Source organism: Strix uralensis, chromosome 3, assembly GCF_047716275.1.
Source record: "Strix uralensis isolate ZFMK-TIS-50842 chromosome 3, bStrUra1, whole genome shotgun sequence".
In the NCBI taxonomy this organism is placed as follows: Eukaryota; Metazoa; Chordata; class Aves; order Strigiformes; family Strigidae; genus Strix; species Strix uralensis.
Genome location: NC_133974.1, coordinates 6,133,371 through 6,152,636, shown reverse-complemented (window position 1 = coordinate 6,152,636; position 19,266 = coordinate 6,133,371). Strand labels below are relative to the sequence as shown.

The 19,266-nt window shown below is 36.5% G+C and overlaps 1 protein-coding gene across 7 annotated transcripts in view; it reads left to right on the top strand.

Moving 5' to 3' along the window:
• The window catches only part of SUPT3H (SPT3 homolog, SAGA and STAGA complex component), a 279,545-nt gene that overhangs the window by 213,895 nt on the left and 46,384 nt on the right, over positions 1-19,266 (top strand). For all 7 annotated transcript variants that reach the window (XM_074861396.1, XM_074861395.1, XM_074861394.1 and 4 more), the window contains 5 exons: positions 4,246-4,321; positions 7,020-7,132; positions 7,748-7,855; positions 8,331-8,519; positions 10,848-10,958. In XM_074861396.1, coding sequence (XP_074717497.1) covers positions 4,246-4,321; positions 7,020-7,132; positions 7,748-7,855; positions 8,331-8,519; positions 10,848-10,958 — 597 coding nt within the window. The remainder of the gene's footprint in view (positions 1-4,245; positions 4,322-7,019; positions 7,133-7,747; positions 7,856-8,330; positions 8,520-10,847; positions 10,959-19,266) is intronic.

The window sequence follows — 19,266 nt, the reverse complement described above, 5'->3', positions numbered from 1 at the left end:
AAAGCAGGGATGATATAAGAGAAAATTATTATTCCTTATAATCTTAAGAAGTGAAGAGGAAAGGTGATCTGCTGTTGTTTTCTGCTTCGGTGTTTCCTTAAAGATGATATGCTATTTATCTGTTTATTTCTCCTGCATTTGATGATTATTTATAGACTATTCTAAAACTGGTTAGACTGATGGAATGGCTATCCTTATCCCTTGAACTGAGAGTTTCTGTGCCATGATGTGGGGTTTTTTTGTTAAAGTGTGTTGGGAAGAAAATATAGTCCAGTTATTTATGATAAAAGCTATTTTATTTGGTGGTGTTTTGGAGCATCACTCTAGAATCCACCTTTATGAAAGACTTCTTTTAGAGAGGAGAATTGAAGGGAGAAAGCAATTTTATTTCACAGATACATAGGTAATTTTACTACATAAAAAATATTCATACAGGGAAAAAGTAAGTGTAAGTATTCATTTAGTATATAAGAACAAAATTAAGTCCAGTGTTTAGACAACTACTGTAGATAATTTGTAGACAGGAATGAAGTCCCTATTGGAAAAATCCCTCGGCAACACCTTTCTTTTAATAAACCTTTGATTAGTATTTTTTTTTTTTTTTTTTTCACTTATTGAAAGAAACTTGCAAAGTTTTGATAGTGGACATGCTGTGAGGCATACTGACTAGCGTTTGATGGCATGCGTTTTCAGAGTCTTATAGTCTATTTGCTGAGAGTAACCATAGCTAATCATTTAATTTAACATAACTGCTCTTGGGATTAATCTGGTTTTGCAGTTTCCATATTACATTATGGGATTCCTGTAAAAGTTAAAGCGTCAAATTTCTAGATGTCTTTTTTCTTTTTCATCTAAGGTAGGACTTTGAAGGATAATTCCTCATGTTAGCATTTCATGTCATTTTGCTTTCCTGTGCCTTCCTTGTTGTTGCAAAGGGCTTTAACTCCCTTGGACTGCTGGATATGAAGGGTAATAGCCAATGGCTTGACATATAGGTGGCAACAGGTAAAACTGAATATCCTGGCGATTGATACTTGGGCCCATATTGTTCAATATCTTCATCAACAATGTGGAAAAAATGTGGGCAAAGATAAAAAAATGCACATTCTGCGAATCTGTTGTGATAGTAAATTAAGAGTGGCTGGCAGACTGGTTGATGGAGCTTTAGTCCAGACAGGTCTTGAAAACCTTGAGAGCTGAACCAACAGAAACCTCACTGAGTTTCTGCATCTGGGGCAGGGTAAACCCATGCATCAGTACAGACTGGATGCCAACTGTCTGGGTAGCAGCCCTTCTGGGAGGAACCTGGGAGGTGATAATGAATGTCAAGTTAAACATGAGTCAACAGTTTGGTCTCATCATATTCAAGCAAAACTCAGTTTTGCAGAAATGTGGCTGGCGAGCTGAAGGAAGTTGCCATGCCCTTCTACTTGGTGCTGTTGTGCCAAATCTGGAACGCTTCATCCAATTTTGGGTTCTTCAGTTCCACAGAAATGCTGAGAAACTGGAAAGGTTTAGCTAAAAGCTACTGAGACCTGAGGGCCCTGGAGCACATGACCTGTCAGAAGAGCCCGAGAGAGATTACTTAGTTTTACTAGACTGAAGAAGAGGAAGGTAAGATTAGATAGCAGCCTACAACTGCTGAAGGACAGTTACAACGACGATAGAACCAAACATTTCTTCATAGTGCTGGGTAGAATAAAGAAGGTCAGGAACCACAAATTGTTGCTTGGCAGTTTTAAGTAGGACATTAGAAATCTTTTTGCCTAGGACAACACTGGAACAGGTTACCCAGAGGAGACATAAAATCTCTGTCCTTGGAGGTTTTCAAGACTTTGCTAGAGAAAACATAGCTGATTTCATCTACTGTTGGCAATAGTCCTCTTTTAAGCTGGAGGTTGGGCTGGAGACCCCTAGAGGGAGGGTTGTTGGAGAGGGATCTCAAGCAACAGTTCTGCGAGCCTGCACATTTCCGTGTAAGATATCAAGAAAATTTTGTCATAGAGAAGCTCAGTCTGTTTGATCACCCACCTAAAGTTAAATTATTTCAATATTATCTGGGAGTACCCAACTAGTAATTTCTGACTGGCAAACAGAGTCGCAAATGATTGCAGAATTTAAACCATATTGCATAAAAAGTTAGCATTTTAAATTTTTTGAAGAAATTTGAAGAATTTAAAAGCAAATTAGATGCCTTTCTAAAACAAATTATACAAGAAATTCTAGGACTGACATTTCTAGGATGTATTATGTGAGAAGTGTCCTGTGCTATGCAGAAGTTCAGATTAGATGATCCTGGTGGTACATTCTGTCTTCAAAAGTATGACTGAATTAATTCAGAGGCAAAACAGATCTCTGTTATGATTACGCTAGATGAGGGTTGAAGTTACAGCATATATTGTGAAAATTACTTTTAAAGGATACAAAATCAATCTGGACTTACTTAATATTTTGATGGAATAGATTAACTGAAAATTTTTACTTATCTGAAATGGCAGCTCCACAAAATGTAGTCAACATACTAGAAGCATGCATAGGAGAACTGAAAAATGTCTAAGTAGAACAGCTTCTATCCTGGTGACTAAAAGTCAAAATACAGTAGAAGGAATTGACTGGGTAGAGAAGGAGTATCCAGGTGTGCTCTTGGACAGTTAGTGGTTTAGTTTACAAGTAAATTGAACATGTTGACTGTCAACAAGATCTCATGATTGATGGATTGGACTGTCATATAAGAGTGACCTAGAAGGCAGAGAATAGAGGAAGAAACTGTATTTGAAGTACTGGGGGTTTTTTGTTTTTTGTTTTTTTTTTCTGATTTGAGAAACTCCTAAGGCCAAATGTTGATTGTATAGTATGTCTCCAAAGGCATTTATCAACAGCCCTTTTGTTTTCCGTAAAATCAGATTAAAGAACTCTCCAATGTAAAAGTGCTTGGGGAGTCAGAGCAAAATTTGTGTGTATGTGTGTGGTTTTTTCCTTGTTGATTTTTGTCTTTAATGCAAACACAACTGTACTTTACCTTCTTCGTGCATGGTTTCTTGAGCTGTATGGACTCACTGCAGAAGTCAAGTCTCGGTGCCATCAGCTGCTCCTGATACCCCTTTGTATCCTTAGTTATGGTTCTGTTCTTACCAGGTGTAATGATTTATTCATTGAGTTACTGTTTGAAAGATAGTTATAGTCCTTAATGTTTAAGACTTCCCTTGTTTGAGAGACTTGAGTAAGCTGTTTGCTTCTGAGGAGGATAATCATTCTCTTTAATCTAACTACCACTTCCTGACTCTGATACATGTCTTCTAGAGACCAGATCCTTACCTTGTGAAAATCACCCCTGCTCTGTTGAAGTAAAGAAAACACAAGCACATGCTCAGACCTAACCATGAACTTCAGTGCTGCGTCAACCAAGATTCAGTTATGGCATAGTGTGTATATGGAGGCAAGGGGGTGTGTGATATTTATGGTTTCATACCTTGACTTTTTTGAGATACGCTCTTTTGGTTGACACTGGACTCTCTGTGAAATACATTCTTAAATCCAGTAGTGAACATTTTAAGCTTTTTTTTTTTTTTTTGAATGAGCTCTAATTCAGTCTAATTTTCTTTCTTCTCCTGTAGGTGTTCAGAAGTATAAAAAAATCAACCATAGATTAACAGTGGGGAAAAAAAGAGAAAAAAAATAAAATAAACAGACACATTTACCACTTATTTATTACTGTGTATTGCATGAAGGAAGGGGCACTTCAGTGCTCCTCTCTGTCTGGTACATCCTCAATGTGATGGAATTTATTAATTTCACTACTGCGAGTGCTCCCATTTTAAAAGCACACAGGCTCAGTTCTGCTCAGTGCAGAACACGTTGGCCTCGGTCCAGGAGAACATTGTACTTGTCTGGTCATCTGTAAATATGTAGGCAGACTATGCATGTGCTCCAGTTTAAATGTGCACCTCAGTTAGGGCAAGAGTGCTCAGCACCTTTCCTAACTCAGCCCTCATCACTGTCATAGGTGAGAGGTGTGCAAGCCGATTTTTAAAATAAGACTTGACACACTCCTCTGGGAAATTTAACTCACAAGTCTAATAACCAATCTGTGGTTTATATTTCTGCATCTTAACTTGTTCAATGGATGTTTGATTTGGGAGAGTTACTTCAAGGTTATGGCAGGGGTGCTTTGGTGCTATAATTTCTGTTGTGGAATGCAGTTCTCATTGGAATAAGGTACATCATGTACTTCTACTCTTTTGTCAGAGAGCAGAAAGACAAACACGAATGATGGACTCGGTCCAGTATGCAGAATTTTGTGAAAGTCGGCAATTGAGTTTTTGTAAGTATTATAATGGCTGCACTGTATTAAGATGTTCAATTATTATTTCATGTAATAGAGAACATAGCAGAGCCTCATGTTTTTTGAAAGCACTTTTGTTTCATCCACAATAATAAAACTTTAAATTCTTTGTCTGCATAACTCCTGGGAACAGTTAATTTAGCATAGTTTCAGGCTGTCAGGCAGAGTATTTTATTTGAATATTTACCAAGCTTTTTATATGCTCAAATACTGTGCTGTTGGGGATGACTGCAAAGACAGAACTGGTAAAGAGTTATTGGATTAAAACAACCATAGTTGCCTGAAGTCTGTCATGGTGGTGCTATAGTCAGCATATTAGTAAAGTTTCATGGTTGCAGGTTTTTCGGAATGCATCTAAAATTAGAGAAGAGCAGCAAGTTTTGCTTTTATTTCCCTATCCACAGAGACACAAAGAACTTACTAAAGAGTCTTTTCTATTTTAAGCTGTAAGCTCCTGCTGTGGAATTTATTCAACATTAGCCAAATTCATCAGTATATGCCATTCCAAGACTAATAACATGATGACAGAATTAGGGCTTTACTAGCACTGAAAACCAACTTACTAGAAGTACTTGTGGGCCACAACTATAATGAGCTGTAAATTAATGGGCTTGATCATGTAGCAAAACATCATTACAGAAGCGGTTAAGTGATGACTAAGGTTTTAGGTCAAATGTCAGAGAAAGTGAGGTGAAGGAGCCAGTAAAAATCATGACAAAACAGCACATGATGCTACAACGCAGACTTGAAAACAATGGTGTCTTTAAATGAGAGACCTTATCTTGTTCTTCCTTTTAAATTCGAAGAAAGAGTGACTCATTTATGGCAAATAAATGACAGATTTGAAATACTGTTCTGTATCAGCAAATGTCAGCAAATATAGGAAAACATGTTTTATAAGCATTTCTTTTCCTAATTCAATATGTTTTGTAAGTTTAGTTATAATTTGGCATCACACATCTGTGAGCCATTAGATAAATGATACTTCAGATTAGGGTGCCTTCAGGAAATGAAAGGTTTGTGATAAAGTCATTTTTAAAACCCCAAAATTATCATCTGGAGACAGAACAAATAGAAATCTTAAATTTGCAAAATAAAATGGAATGTTACTGACTAGGGGATTGTGTTTTATAAAAATATCTCAGTGGTATTTTCACAGTGTTTTTAAATGGCCATGTCTATACAGTACTTTTTCACTGACATTTAATGTCATTAAAGAATAAGAGAATTACAGTGCTTAGAAAATAGTAGCAAGAGAGACTCATGCACAAATTCAATAGCATAATATGAACTCAGCTAGATAGAACATACTAAAGGCCATGCAGAACATTTTTTCAAAACTAATGCAAAGGCTATTTTCTACTTATTGTCTTATATTTTAGTAAAAAATGAATGTATTGCTATGATTAAAGTAGTAAACACTTTTTACTGTAATATAAGCCCATGAAAACTGTGTCACAGGAGAATAAACCTGGAGGGGACTTTAAGAAGCCTGTTCTAACCGTATATATTAATAATTACAGCTCCACTTGTTTCTATGCGCTTTTAAAGACAGGCAAAAGAAAAGGTCCATCAAAGGATCCAAGTACTACAGGACTACAAATTGAAATTCTAGGGAACATTTTGTGGTCCTGCTGTCACTTTCACACTTCTCTTGCTTTGTTTGTTTTTTTATTGTCTTTAGCGACCCTTCTCATTCCCTCCTAAAATAATAACCACTATTTACACCTGTTTTCTGTTTAATACCTGACTTGTCTTTTAATATCTGACTTTAGCCTTTTAGTCCTCATTGAAGACTCTTTGAAAGAGCTGTTTCAAATTATTCTCCCACCTTGTATTTACTTCATTTTAGTCATCTTGTCTTCACAAACAGCCCTCATTAAGACCTCTATATTATTAGTTCTTTTCCGTCCAAGTCTCCAGAGCTTTCTGTGATCGCCTTGTCCACCACTGACCTAAGTAAGATCATCCTTTTTTTCCTCCTTTTATTCCCTCAGCAAATATCATGTTTCTTTTTCCCATATTTTTCTCTGTACTTTCTCCTAAGAGATCTCACCCATTAGCAGTGTGAAGTCTCCTCATATGAATGTTGATCATTTGCAGATCTACATCTATCCTTATTTCTTTATATCCAAAGCACATTGTAAAAACACTCATCTACAGATCATTTTGGCTAGTTTGTCAGCACCTGATACCTGTATAGTTAACACAAGGACTTGCTAGTTCTTCTGTCCTTCTTCATTTGTCTTCACTGTCGTTAATACAATTATATCATTTTATCTGGACTCAGATTTGTGTTGATTTCTTCTAGTGCTTTCTCTCATTCATCAAAGATGTGATGCAGTCATATTATTTCTTTCACAATAATATATTCAAAATCATGTTTGTCCCATCTATGGTCCTCTGAGGTAAACCCTTCCTGTTCTGAAATCTCCCGTATGATTGGTGGTGTGTTTTTCTCTTTACTCCGTGATGCTTATAGGCCTCCAAAATGTTGGGTATGAAATAACACTCTTTCCCCACTAGTTCCATGATGATAACTCCTTCCTTAGCCAATCAAATCATATTCACACTCCTTGTTTCACATTTGCAGTATTTTCTATGACTGGAAAAAATGCATTATTTTGGCCTACCTGTTGTTAACTTTTCCTTTTCCCCTTATGACTTTAACTGACAGCAAAGAAAGCATCCAAGTTTCGTGACTGGTTGGACTGTAGCAGTATGGAAATAAAGCCAAATGCAGTTGCAATGGAGATTTTGGCATATTTAGCATATGAGACTGTGGCACAGGTAAGGGACTATGCTGATTGAACTCTAGTTAAACAAAATCAATTACTCTTAGATGTACTTCAGCCTCAGGTGACTGTGTTGTAAGCCCCTTCAGAAGCATGCAGCCACTTCTTCAGCTAACCAAGCTAGCTGTATTCCTGTCTGTCTTTCAATTTACTGTATGACAGATGCCTACTATACCGTATTCATCCCTCTCATACACAAATAGAAATGTTTTATAATGGTTACAGAGGAGAGTGGAGTCCAGCATGAACTTTATTCAAGTCCAGACTGAAACCACATATTTTGCTATGTGACCTTTGGCAGTGTGCTGAGGCTCATTCAACCCCATTGCACAATTGGATTAAAAAGCAGGATTTCCTGGAAAACAAAACGTTACCTTAGTGCCAAGCCGAGCCCTCTTGGGTAGATAGATTACTCCATATATTTACAGAAGTGGAAAAGAAAGGTTCCTTAGGCTGAAATGTCTCTGAATAATTTTGTTTTCAGCTGAGAAACACTAAGAATAATCTGCCTCAACCCACATCTTCTCTCTCTCTTCATTGTTACGATGGCATTCATAGTAAGTACCATGTCAGTAACGTACCTGTTTATCGGCTGGTTTTGCCCCTCCAGTTGGTGGACTTGGCCCTTTTGGTTAAGCAGGACATGGCTCCCAAAGCTGGTGACCCATTCAGTCATGCCATATCTGCCACCTTCATACAGTATCACAACTCTACAGAGGTAAATCTTTGTTTTTCACACGTTAATGTATTTTATATTTTACTTTTACATGTATTTGATAGTTTGTTGCTTTCAAAGTAGATGTGATTGAATCTGGTGTTGCTACAGACTTCTGTTGTGCAGTTTATGAACACTGAAGTTGTGGATGTAGATGGAAAGACATAAATTATAGCTCCAAATGTTAAATTCTTAGCAGCATCTTTATATTCAAATGTAAGTCCCCTTTTCTTGGGTGGAATTTCCTTCTCTCTGTATTGAAGGCGCTCTCTATTGCAGATTTGGAGATTAAAGTTGTCAGCAGTGGCAAGTTCAGTAAGTACTGTATTGTAAGCATTGCTCTGAAACAGATATAGTAACCTGTAGAATGAGGAAACTGAATTCTGTATTACTTCTCTTCTGACAGTAAATCTAAGAAGGCAATACTACTTTTTGTGATCTGATTATATAATGGTTGTTTGACATCTTGCTTTTATAGCCACACCTCTTAGGGCAATCTACAAGTGTGAAGACCAGTCTTGATTCTCCTGAAAACACACCACCTCCTACACCCACACCCCCAGCATCAGCAGGACAGCAACACCTTGGGAAAACCCCGTCAGGAGCTCTGGGGAATGGTGGAATTGGACAGGACTCTACCAAATCCAAACAAAGGAAAAGAAAAAAGGTATTTGGTGCACAAGCCTGAAAATAAAAAAAAAAAAAAAGAAAAAAGAAAAAGAAACCAAAACATCTTCAGGAAATAACACATGTCATTTTAAATATTAATTGTAACCTATATCACATGTTAACTACCAATGTTATTGTAGGGCCAAATGTGTGGTTTGGTGTTCTTTCTGTCAGAACCAGGCTAAAGGTTCTCAGTAACACTGCAAACTGAATTTTGTTGAGGTAACAACTGCTGCTTCTAAGATGAGCTGCTCCTCTACAGCCACAGCGGTAAACACCACCCCAAATAATCATCCCCTTCTCCAACAGTACCAGCTAGTGTAGGTTTGGAGGGCCAAATCATAAGCAAAGCAGGCAAAGAGGTGTTTGTGATTTCCCTGCTCCCAGCAGCCTTAGGCAACTGCCTCCTTTGTTTATAACAACTTTGCCTGACCTGCTTTATTTTTATGCCAGTTACATTCAATCTAAGTGTTCATTTACTTTTCATAAAATATGGACATGTCATATTTACAGTGTAAAATGTAAGTATTTCAATTCCTGTCTTCTGTTGTAGAGCCTTGGTATTCTATCTGAGAGGGATATACGTATCTTAAAACCACAAGGAAAATACATTTGATTAAATAAACTGGATAGGAAGCAGTGTGTTAATCACTTAGGGCTTTCTGAAAAAATGTGATGGCAGTAGGCATTTTGTTGCAAAGCAATGGAGTGACTTGTGATTTTCTCATGTGTGTTGTTATTCTCCTAAAACAAATACTAATTTTTCACAGAGTTAAACCGGTGATTTTTACAATGAGAGATAGAAAAAGATGTATTTTCTCCTTCTAGTGCCATCAGTACTGTAGATGCTCCTAATACATTCAACTTTCTCTCTACCCTTATTATACTCCATTTAGAAAGTCTTTAGTGAATCCTAAAAACCTCTCTGAAGACTTTTGCTTTTTTTCTCTTTCTTTTTATATTATGTTTGATTATGTTTTGTTTCTATGGCTGATTGCCATTATAATTCCTAGGAACAAGAATTTAGCTGGAGATGTAGTTCTTGATACATTATATTTCACTAGTGTTGTGAGTTTATTTTAAATTCTTAGTGTTTGACTAATGCCTTTTAAAATAATTATATTCCAAAAAGTGCACAGTTTTAATGAAATGTTCCCATGACTTGTCCAATTTGCTTAGGTATATACTGGATATAACTGAAGCATTGAGACAAATGAGTTAGCTTGGTGAAGAATGTTATTCTTAGTCCATGAAGGCCCAGTCCAGCAGAAAATATTTGAGTTTCATATTCCCTTTATGAATGTCAATCAGCAAGGGAAGAATCTGCCATCGTATTATGAATAATTCTGTGTGTACACACACAGGCTCCAGTGGACTCGGCACTCTTGAAAATAAAACATTTTGTAAAAGATATCTCAGGTTTGAAAGCATTAGTATATAGTGTAAATGTATGCAGGAACCATGTTTGTGTGTACATTAAACTTCAGTGTATAATTTTAAGTTTTATCGTTCTTAATGCATTCACTAATATAGTTTCCATGAATTTATTACTAAGCAGCCATCATTCTGATAAGTCATCTGAATTCTGGCAAGCAGCCATTTCTAGATGGAGCCTAAACCAACATTTCAGTTTGACTAGCAAGGAGAAAAGAGTAACTTTTTCTTTTTAAAATATTTTAAGATATTTTTAATTAAAATATTTTAAGATATTTTCTAAAATCAAGGGTCCAGTAGCAGTGAATTCTTATTTTTCTTATTTAGGGTCCTTAATCCAAAATGTTATTTGTGTTTGAAAACAGTCCAGTTTGAGATAATTAAAATATTTTTGCATCCCTCTAACACCATTATGTCACATGTTTCATCTTCAAATTTCAATCTGATATTACTCAATAGTGATTTTGGTGTCAAATTGCTTTCCACTTCGGGTACTTGTTCAATATTTTCCCCACTTCTTGACATCATAATGAGAGCCTGAAATGTTTTAAAAATAGTTTCTGTGGTTATTGCAGTATGACTTATATGACCCTTTCATTTTAGTTTGAACATTTTCTGCTCTTTTCAATTGCAACATACAGCAGCACTAGGTGAAAGATTTAAGAGGACAAATATGGTGTTCTTTGGGTCTCTTAAGCAAAGTTCATGTAAAAGTCCTCTTTGATTTGTTAATAGCTTTTTTTCTCTAATGTAGTGTGTGGCAGCAATGATGTGTATCCTCAGGAAAAAAAAAATAGGTCCATTTTATAAAGGTTTATTTTCATACTTTATGCACTGTAGGTCTGTTGTGTGTTTTTGATTTAGTAACAATTTATGTGTTTTTCTGTTGCAGAGCACTGCAGCCTGTGGTATAGAGGCTCAAAGCGATGCCATCCAGCCCAGCCACATCAGAGAGGCCATTCGACGCTATGGCCACAAGATTGGCCCCCTTTCCCCATTCACAGTACGTAATAACAGAGTTATAAAAAGTTATATTTATAATCTTAAAGAACTTTGATTTTCAAGTGGTCAAATGAAGAAGCTTTGGAATTGTTGAAAGCAATTTGTGGTGACTGTAATTTTCTTTATAAAAGTGGCATAATTCTCTTGGGAAATAAAACTTAGTAATTTCTGTCTCTTTTTGGAAAGACAAAAAAGTTTTTTTTTTCTTTTAAATATTATTTTCTTTCAATTACAAATTATGCTTTTTTGTTAGTGCTTGAATTTTCTGTTTTTGCAAAGTTTAGGTTTACAGTTATTTTAAATTATATGTATTCCAATATGGTGAGGAGCACTTTATATTCTAAAATTAGTTGTGTGTCAGATACTGCTTCTATTGGAAGTTGAACTCTCAAGTGACACATTTACGGTTGGAGAAAGAAAAGAATGGTTTCTTTAGACAACTTTAAACCTCCACTAAAATGTAATAGAACTGAGTTTGTGGTAAAACTGATGGGTTATGAGGTTTTGCCATCATTTTTTCTATGCAAATTGCAAATCCATTGTTCAGAGCAGCCAAACAAATTCTTTATTTAATTTCTCAGCTGATAAAAAGGTGGAAGTAGTCTGTCTGCAATGTCATAAATTGGGGTCATTTTCTTCTGATCTGCTGTTCTATGTGGCATATAGCCTTGCTTGCCTCACAATATCTACATTTAGGAAAAAAATGAATGTCAAAGAAATCTTTACAGGAAGAAACAAAAACCAAAAAACACCAAACTAGGTCTGAGCCCCAAAGAATCTAGAAGAAATTGTCCATTTTTGGAGGGATTTTAAGAAAGGAAAATTATTCTGAATTTGTAGGAAATTCATCTACATAAAAATTATACAGAAGTATATGAAGAACATGAATATCAAGGAAATAGTGGGACTTGACCTCAGAAACAAGGAACAAGTAAAAATAAGAGTAAACGAGTATGTGAAATTATAATTTTCCTAGTGTCAAAACTGATCAATGCTTTTATAAATGTCGGTAAATGCTTGGTTTATTAATAATAGTTGATACGTATTTGCAGTGATGTGTCTTTGCACAGTTTTACCTCTCTCTTTTGCCACTCACAAATGTTAGATTAATACCATGTAAAATGTAGCATAGAATTTCCCGTCCAAAACAGAGAAGCAGCTTTAGCAGAAATTGGCTAAGAGACGTAGCTAAGAACATGGCAATAGCTTCTGAAAGCAAAGAATGTATTTTATGAATTTTATTATAAAGAAATAAAGAGCTCACATAAACAACTACAGAGAGGTAAGTCTTCCTTCCCTAACCCTCACTAAAAGTGGTTTGGTTAATTATTAACCAAAGTTTGAAATTTCTCTGCAACCACAAGATACAACACAATACTCTGGTTTGGGTTGCTTTTTTTGATGTCCTGCAATCTTGTGAACTTCCCAAACAGTACAACTAACCGAACAATTTAATTTGTTGACATTACCTACTGTCAATGTGGTTGATGAGATGAGCAGGTCTTGTACCCTTTAAACAAGCCAAGAATGAGAGAGGAAATCTTGGGTCATCTTCTACATGCGTACAGGTGTTGTAGAGCTGTCATACGATTCCTTTTTTAATGAGAAGGTTCAGGAAAAGCATTTTGAGAGATATTATAGAGTATGCATTTAGGTCTGCCAGTCTGCCCATTTTTCCTGTCAGTGCCCTCATTGACAGTTTTGGGGACAAACATTGCTATCACGGTTGTCCAAAACGAAAGTACCCCAAATTTCCTTTATGTTCCATATAGGTGCAGAAAGCATAAAGGTAGATTGATGCTTCCTTTGACCCGACCTTTTCATATTGCCAGACTCTCACACTGCTGTATTAAAAATATTATCTCTAGACATTCTGAAGAGTACTGCAGCAACACTTCTTTTGAATGACTTCTGCTTTCTCCCATTGCCACTGTCTTCACGATAGTTTCTTTGTATATCTGTGTCACCTCCTAGACAGGATGACAGAACCAGGAGGAAAGGTAGCTTTACTCAGTGTGCTTCTTGTGATTCTGTGGTGACACTTTAAAAACTGCAAAAAGAAATATTGAATGAGTATCTGTCATTAGATTCAGTGAAGTCATGCTTCCAGCTGTTTCCACACTTAAAACTAACCTAAAGGTCATGTAGAAGTTAGGAATATACATTGCACGTCATCTCTTTCATTTCTCTTAAGCCTGTTGATCATTCTTCCACATCAGATCTGATTTTACAGTCAATAGGTGCCCTGCCAGAGCGTACTCTAGGTGAGGAGGAAGGATTTTTCTGCATGTCCAGTTGTTTTACACTGCTTTCTGATGGCAGTTTACCGTTTGTGTTAGCACTCCTACTACAGAAGCAAGGAAAAGAATAAAGAAACAACTATTTTTGTGAGCTATATGCATGTTCACTTCAGTCCCTAAAATGTATAGATTAGACTGAACTTTAAGTAAAAGATATAGATCTACATTTTTACAAATAGCAACAAGAAAAAAGTGCAAAGCTGCTAATGCCAAAATGCTATATTACTCCAGTATAAGTTTACAATACTTGTACAGGAATAATGTAGAATCAGTCCTAGAAACCTAACCGTGTACTTACCTATCCCAAGTAACTTCACATGTGTTAGAAACATACAGGAATAATAGGCAAAATAATTTATCCAAAGTATTCAACAACAATGTTTTGAAAATAAGAGCATGTTGCTACTCTTGACTGCTGACCATTGAGAAAAGATTGGGGAAGGAAAAAGGACTCACTTTAAACACTTTCCAGTCTTGCAAAGTAATATTACATGAACACAGTACAGTTACTGGGATTTAATGATTTTAATTTTGTAGACCTATGCTATTTGGAAATTTTCTTGGATATGTGACTATTGAGCAGTAAGGAGGATTTACAGAAGAATTTTACCCTTGCTGTAAATTAGTAAGAAACAAGGGACAGCTCTGGACTCTTTTTTCCTTTTAATTTCCATCTCATTACAGCCAATCATACGAGGCAGAGAGCAAACATTTTCTTTTTCGTTTCAGAGATTATTCTTAATTTAGCTGGAGTTGGTTTTTGGCGTTTCGCCATGCTGCCTAGTGTGAGGCATTCGGTAGTCTTCCTGAAATTCACTGTGTATCATTTTTAAAGTTTATGATTTAACAACATTGGTTTTTGAAAGACTTTATCATCTGTACAAATGTGTTGAGTTTAAATCAGCAGTACATCTGGAGAAATTAATAAAAACTTGGACCTGCAAATATGTGATAATATTTCCCCATTTAAAATTGCGAGATACTGTAAAATCAATGTTCTCTGTATCAAAAATCCAATGCAGGTGATTGCATTTTAAACCAAAACCAGACAAGAATATTCTAACTGCCCTTGATATTAAAATACAGATTTTGTTAACTCTCTTCTTTTTTTGTCCCTGCGTTGTAGTTTTTAATCTTTTTTTTTCTCACTTTCTTATCATTTCTGACCACTAGTGAGCAAGGACTTCTCAGTTCTTAGACTAAAGCTAATTTCTGCACTGTCTGGCAACTCACCCTCAGTAATGGCAAGACCCATATATAATTGCAGAGACAGATGAAGGTATAGGTATTTGACTAGATTGTCAGCTGGGAAACCATCCTTGTTTTGTCCAGATTCAACATCACACTCCAAAAATGTGAAAACCCCCTACCTTTCTTCCCCTCTGTGGGGTTATGCCTTGCTTTAAGACTTGATTAACGTGTTTTTCAGTAATGACTCATTCATATTTGACCCATGTACTTGCCCACACACACCTAAAGCTAACTCTTCAGAAAGGTCTCTTTGTTTGAATGACTCGCCATGGAGACAGTGATGTATGAGGCCTTGATTCTGCTCAACTGAATAAAATTTACTTGTTTCCTTGGCACAGTTCACAAGAGGATATGAACTGATAGGAGAGTCTTCTTCTGGTCTTGTATTTATCCTACCAATGCACAACCTTTATTGTGGTGTGGCTTGTTCAGCTTTTTCTCGGATCACTTTTCCATTCCTCAAGGTGGGTGAGAGGGAAACAACCAGGTACACCAGATCAGAGGCCCATGAGAACCTTACACTTGTAGGTATTGGTTCTAATTTTGTCTTGGTAGTAAACTGGTATTTTCATCAAGAAAATTCCATGTATGGGGGACTGACTTTGGGATGGATGCATTCAATATGAGCTTCACCCATAGGCAGACTGAGTTCTTCCCTGAGCACCATCAGTCGTGGTCTCATATTGAAGCTTGATGTTGGAAGAGACAGACTGAGTGGATCTCATAGGTTGATTCCATACCAGGAATTTCCAAAGTCAACCTTTCCATTTTAGATGTAAACAAGAAAGCAGTAGTTCACATCCAGGATCCTCCTCAGATATGTTTCTCTGGTGAAACTGTCTGATGTAGATCTTGCCTTGATTCAGGATGAGAAGTTATCTCAGTTTTCCATATGCCATCTCACAGCTTGGGCACCAGGCTGGGTTAGGGTTCTCATTGCTTAGCTCCATTTCTTACATGCTACTGCTCCAAAGGATTAAAAGAAGTAAGTTTAGTTTTCTCTACTCATTTAACTAACCTTTTCCATTTTTAAAAGGTGAAAGACTTTCCATGTGTAATGTTGGGGCACAATTGGTGACTGTCTTTCCACATCAACCATCCTTGTGTAGGATAACACATTTCTTTCTTCTCATTAGAAAACTCATACCCTAGTGGTTTTGGTTCAAACACTAAATTTCTGAATACAGCAGGCCCTTGACAACTGCAGTCTGTTGGTTGTTACATTGATCCATAAAAATATCCTTTCTAGGGGCTTCAAAGAGATCAGGGGAGGGTTTAGATCCTTCTGATACAGTTTTTCCCTCAGACACCATAAAGAATAGCTCAGAATAGCTTCTGTCTAACATTATATCAAGGTTTTGCAGTACCTGGAAAATAAACATAGCTTGTGTCAAATAGTTCCTGTTACTGAGATTTGAAGCATGGCCATACCTGGATATAGAAAACTCTGCTGTAGGACTGTTAATATACCCCCTCCATGTTTAGATACATACCACCAGACCTCTATATCGCTGAAGTGTATTTGTTGTGGAAGTCCTTTTTAATGTAGATTGAAGGAGGCTACTCAGTGCTCCATCTACATTTCTACCAAATTAAGACACAGTGGTCATTGTTATTGCATGAAAGCTCAAAGGTGGGCTTGTATGTCTGGGTAGAGAATTGTGTCATTGGAGTCATCACTGTGTGAATAAGCATGGAAGTAAGCCCTTGAAGGAGGAGAGGTTAATTTTCTGTAATGGATTTGCATATATTTTGGTTGTATATTTTCCCATCTGCCCGTCTTTTCTCAGTTTTTTCAGACTCCCTGGGGGAGAGAAACAAAGGGCTTTTGTGACAGTTTAGCCAATGCAAAAAAGTAACCAATTATAGCTGAGAATCCACTTGACTGGGAATCATAATGGCTTCTGAGTAGTCCAGGAAGGAGCTATTCCTGAATACACCAAGAGTCATTTTGTGCTCAGCATTTAGTGTTTAACTGGGTATGAATCTAAGATTACACTCACTGCATTAGTGTCCTGGTACACTTTGCTTCCCTGGGTGAATAGGTTTCCCAGGTGAATCGAGGTGTGTTTCCTAAATGCAGTCATAGTGGAACGGTGACCGATTAGCCCAGAACCAGTTATGTCACTATCTGAGAATTAATCTAAATTGTTCTAAGTAAATAAATAACTATTTCAAGACTGCTAGGTAACTATTAGTTTTGCTAGAAGTATTTTTTTACAGAAATAGAGATACAAAGTATTTTCAAGCATTAAACCAATTATAGAGATGAACAGTGCTAGTAGCAATAATATTTGCCATGACACTTGGATTTTTATAACACCTTTGTTATGGACATCTCAAACTGCAAACTTTTTGCTAGTAACATCCATTGGAGCGTTCTCTTGAAATTATTGGGGTAATACCTGACATGCTGTGTTTGGCAATTTTCTCTGAGAGAATTGCAATGTATTGAATCTTAGGTCTGTGACACCTGAATGAGGGACAAGGGAAAGGGAAGAGCAGAAACAAAGCAAAATTTCTTTGAATATGCATCCCTAGATGCTTACTGACTGTGAGAAACCCTTGCCATACAGAATTCCTCATAGAACCTGTGGCTCATGGACTTGCATTCCAGCTGGCAAGTCATGATGACTGATTTTGGTAGTGAGGAAACCAAAGCACATTATGGGATAATGGATGTTTTCTGACTCCAGGTTTCTGCATATATAAAAAGGAATTTGGAGCTTATGCCCAATGTGGGAATTCCACAGTTCTCCACCCTGAAGTCCAGGACTTTAATCATAGAAACATAGAAATGTTTGGGTTGGTAGGGACCTTTAAAGATCATCTAGTCCAACCTTCCTGCCATGGGCAGGGACACCTTCCACTAGACCAGGTTGCTCAAAGCCCCGTCCAACCTGGCCTTGAATACTTCCAATGATGGGACATCCGCAACTTCTCTGGACAACCTGTTCCAGTGTCTCACCATCCTCATCCTAATGGAACTCCTGCCAGCTTCATTCTTTCAGCTTTGAGAAAGAGTTGACCCAGGTTTACCTATATTCAAATGTTCAAAATTATTTTGCATTCAACTGCAGTTTGAGGTGTACATGCTAGAACCCTACTACTGCCGAGTTGTACTGATGTGAGTCATGTTTTATTTTTGGTTTCACTGAATCTTGCTGGTTTTGACTGGTTGAACCTTGATGGACCTGAGATGAATCTCATCAGTTTTAGTTGCCAGATGGAAACATACTTCTTCCCAAAATGTCCAGATTTCTGAAGGAAATCATGTGAAGAACTTCTATTTTGTAGAACACTTCAAAATACTAGTGTTACTTCTAAAGTCGAAAACCTGAGTGTAAGTACAAGTTTTCTCTTTTGCTGCTGAATAACTCAGTCCCACACATAGAATTTTGATTTTATTTCTGTTTAAAAAGCAAATATAGGAGAATATTTTATAAAATAAACCAAACATATTATTTTGGGACTATTTTCTTAAGATGGTTAATATGTATTTGTAAAGTGATATTTTCTGACATCTTTCCCTTTTTTGCTGTTTCATCATGATTGTCCCTCTCTTCCATCTGATTTGGTGATAAGTGTCCCTAATAAGGCAGTTTTGGAAGAAGAGTTAAGCTGTGTAATTTATTCTTTAGCAGCATTTGATGGATGTTGGTTTGGACAAAAAGAGCACTTTGAAAGTTTTATAATCATATGGTAAATGAGAACTAACATTAGTGAAAATGATCTGTTTGCATTTATTTTGACCTTAATAGCTATGTCAAAATGACTAACATAATTAGAGCATCTAGGTTTTGTCTCCAAGTGCAAGCCACAATGGAAAGCAGCAAGTGTATTCTCCATTGTTCTGCATTTTATCATGTCTAAGGTAGTCTAGACATACATCTTATCCATATATTCTCTACAGTATTGGATGGTACTCAGTATTGCCACTTTAAAGCGTAGTCCAGACTTTCAAGGAGCAGAGATTTAAATAATTGATTTTTAAAATAGCACCATATAATTTTGCAAGACAGGAATGGGAAATATGTAACTCTTCGTCATGTGGGATGATGCAATTCCATGTGCTGTACCTGAATCTATTTCTCTGTGCTCTGTGTGTTTAGGTTAAGGAAGTGAGGCATTTTATGTGTATTAACTCATTGCAGGCTAAATCTTGCTTCCTTGGTCAAGGAAAATGGGAAATTTGTCTACATAGGATTAACAGACTTTTTGAGAGATCAATTGAAATTTGGATATAAATTAGTATATATGAATATTCTAATGTTTTTATATAGCATTTGTTTGTAATTGTACTCTTCTACACTCATTTTTTTTCTTATTATTCATTTAGATAGTGAAGAAGTAGAATAATACTGAATGCCCAGTCGTTAAACATCAGCTTACTCTGTCCCAGGATCTCAAGTACAATGATATTGGTATTACAGCCCTTTACATGGAAATTATAACCACATGATTAGATCATTTCATGATTCATTCAGATGAGTGGTCTATTAGACCATTGAAGTGCAACGTAGAATGAAGAGGGTGAGAAGATTACGTCTCTTACATGTACAGAATGTATTGGAGTTCAGTGAGAAGTCAGTGGAAAGTCATTGTGAGAAAGAGCAAATTGCCATATCTTGTAGCATGACTTGGGTACATATGAAACTTTGGTTCTGGACTCTACTTACAACATGGCAGCACCATTAATTTCAGTAAGATTCAGGATTTAGATGGTATCAAAATCAATACCAAACGAAATAATAACAA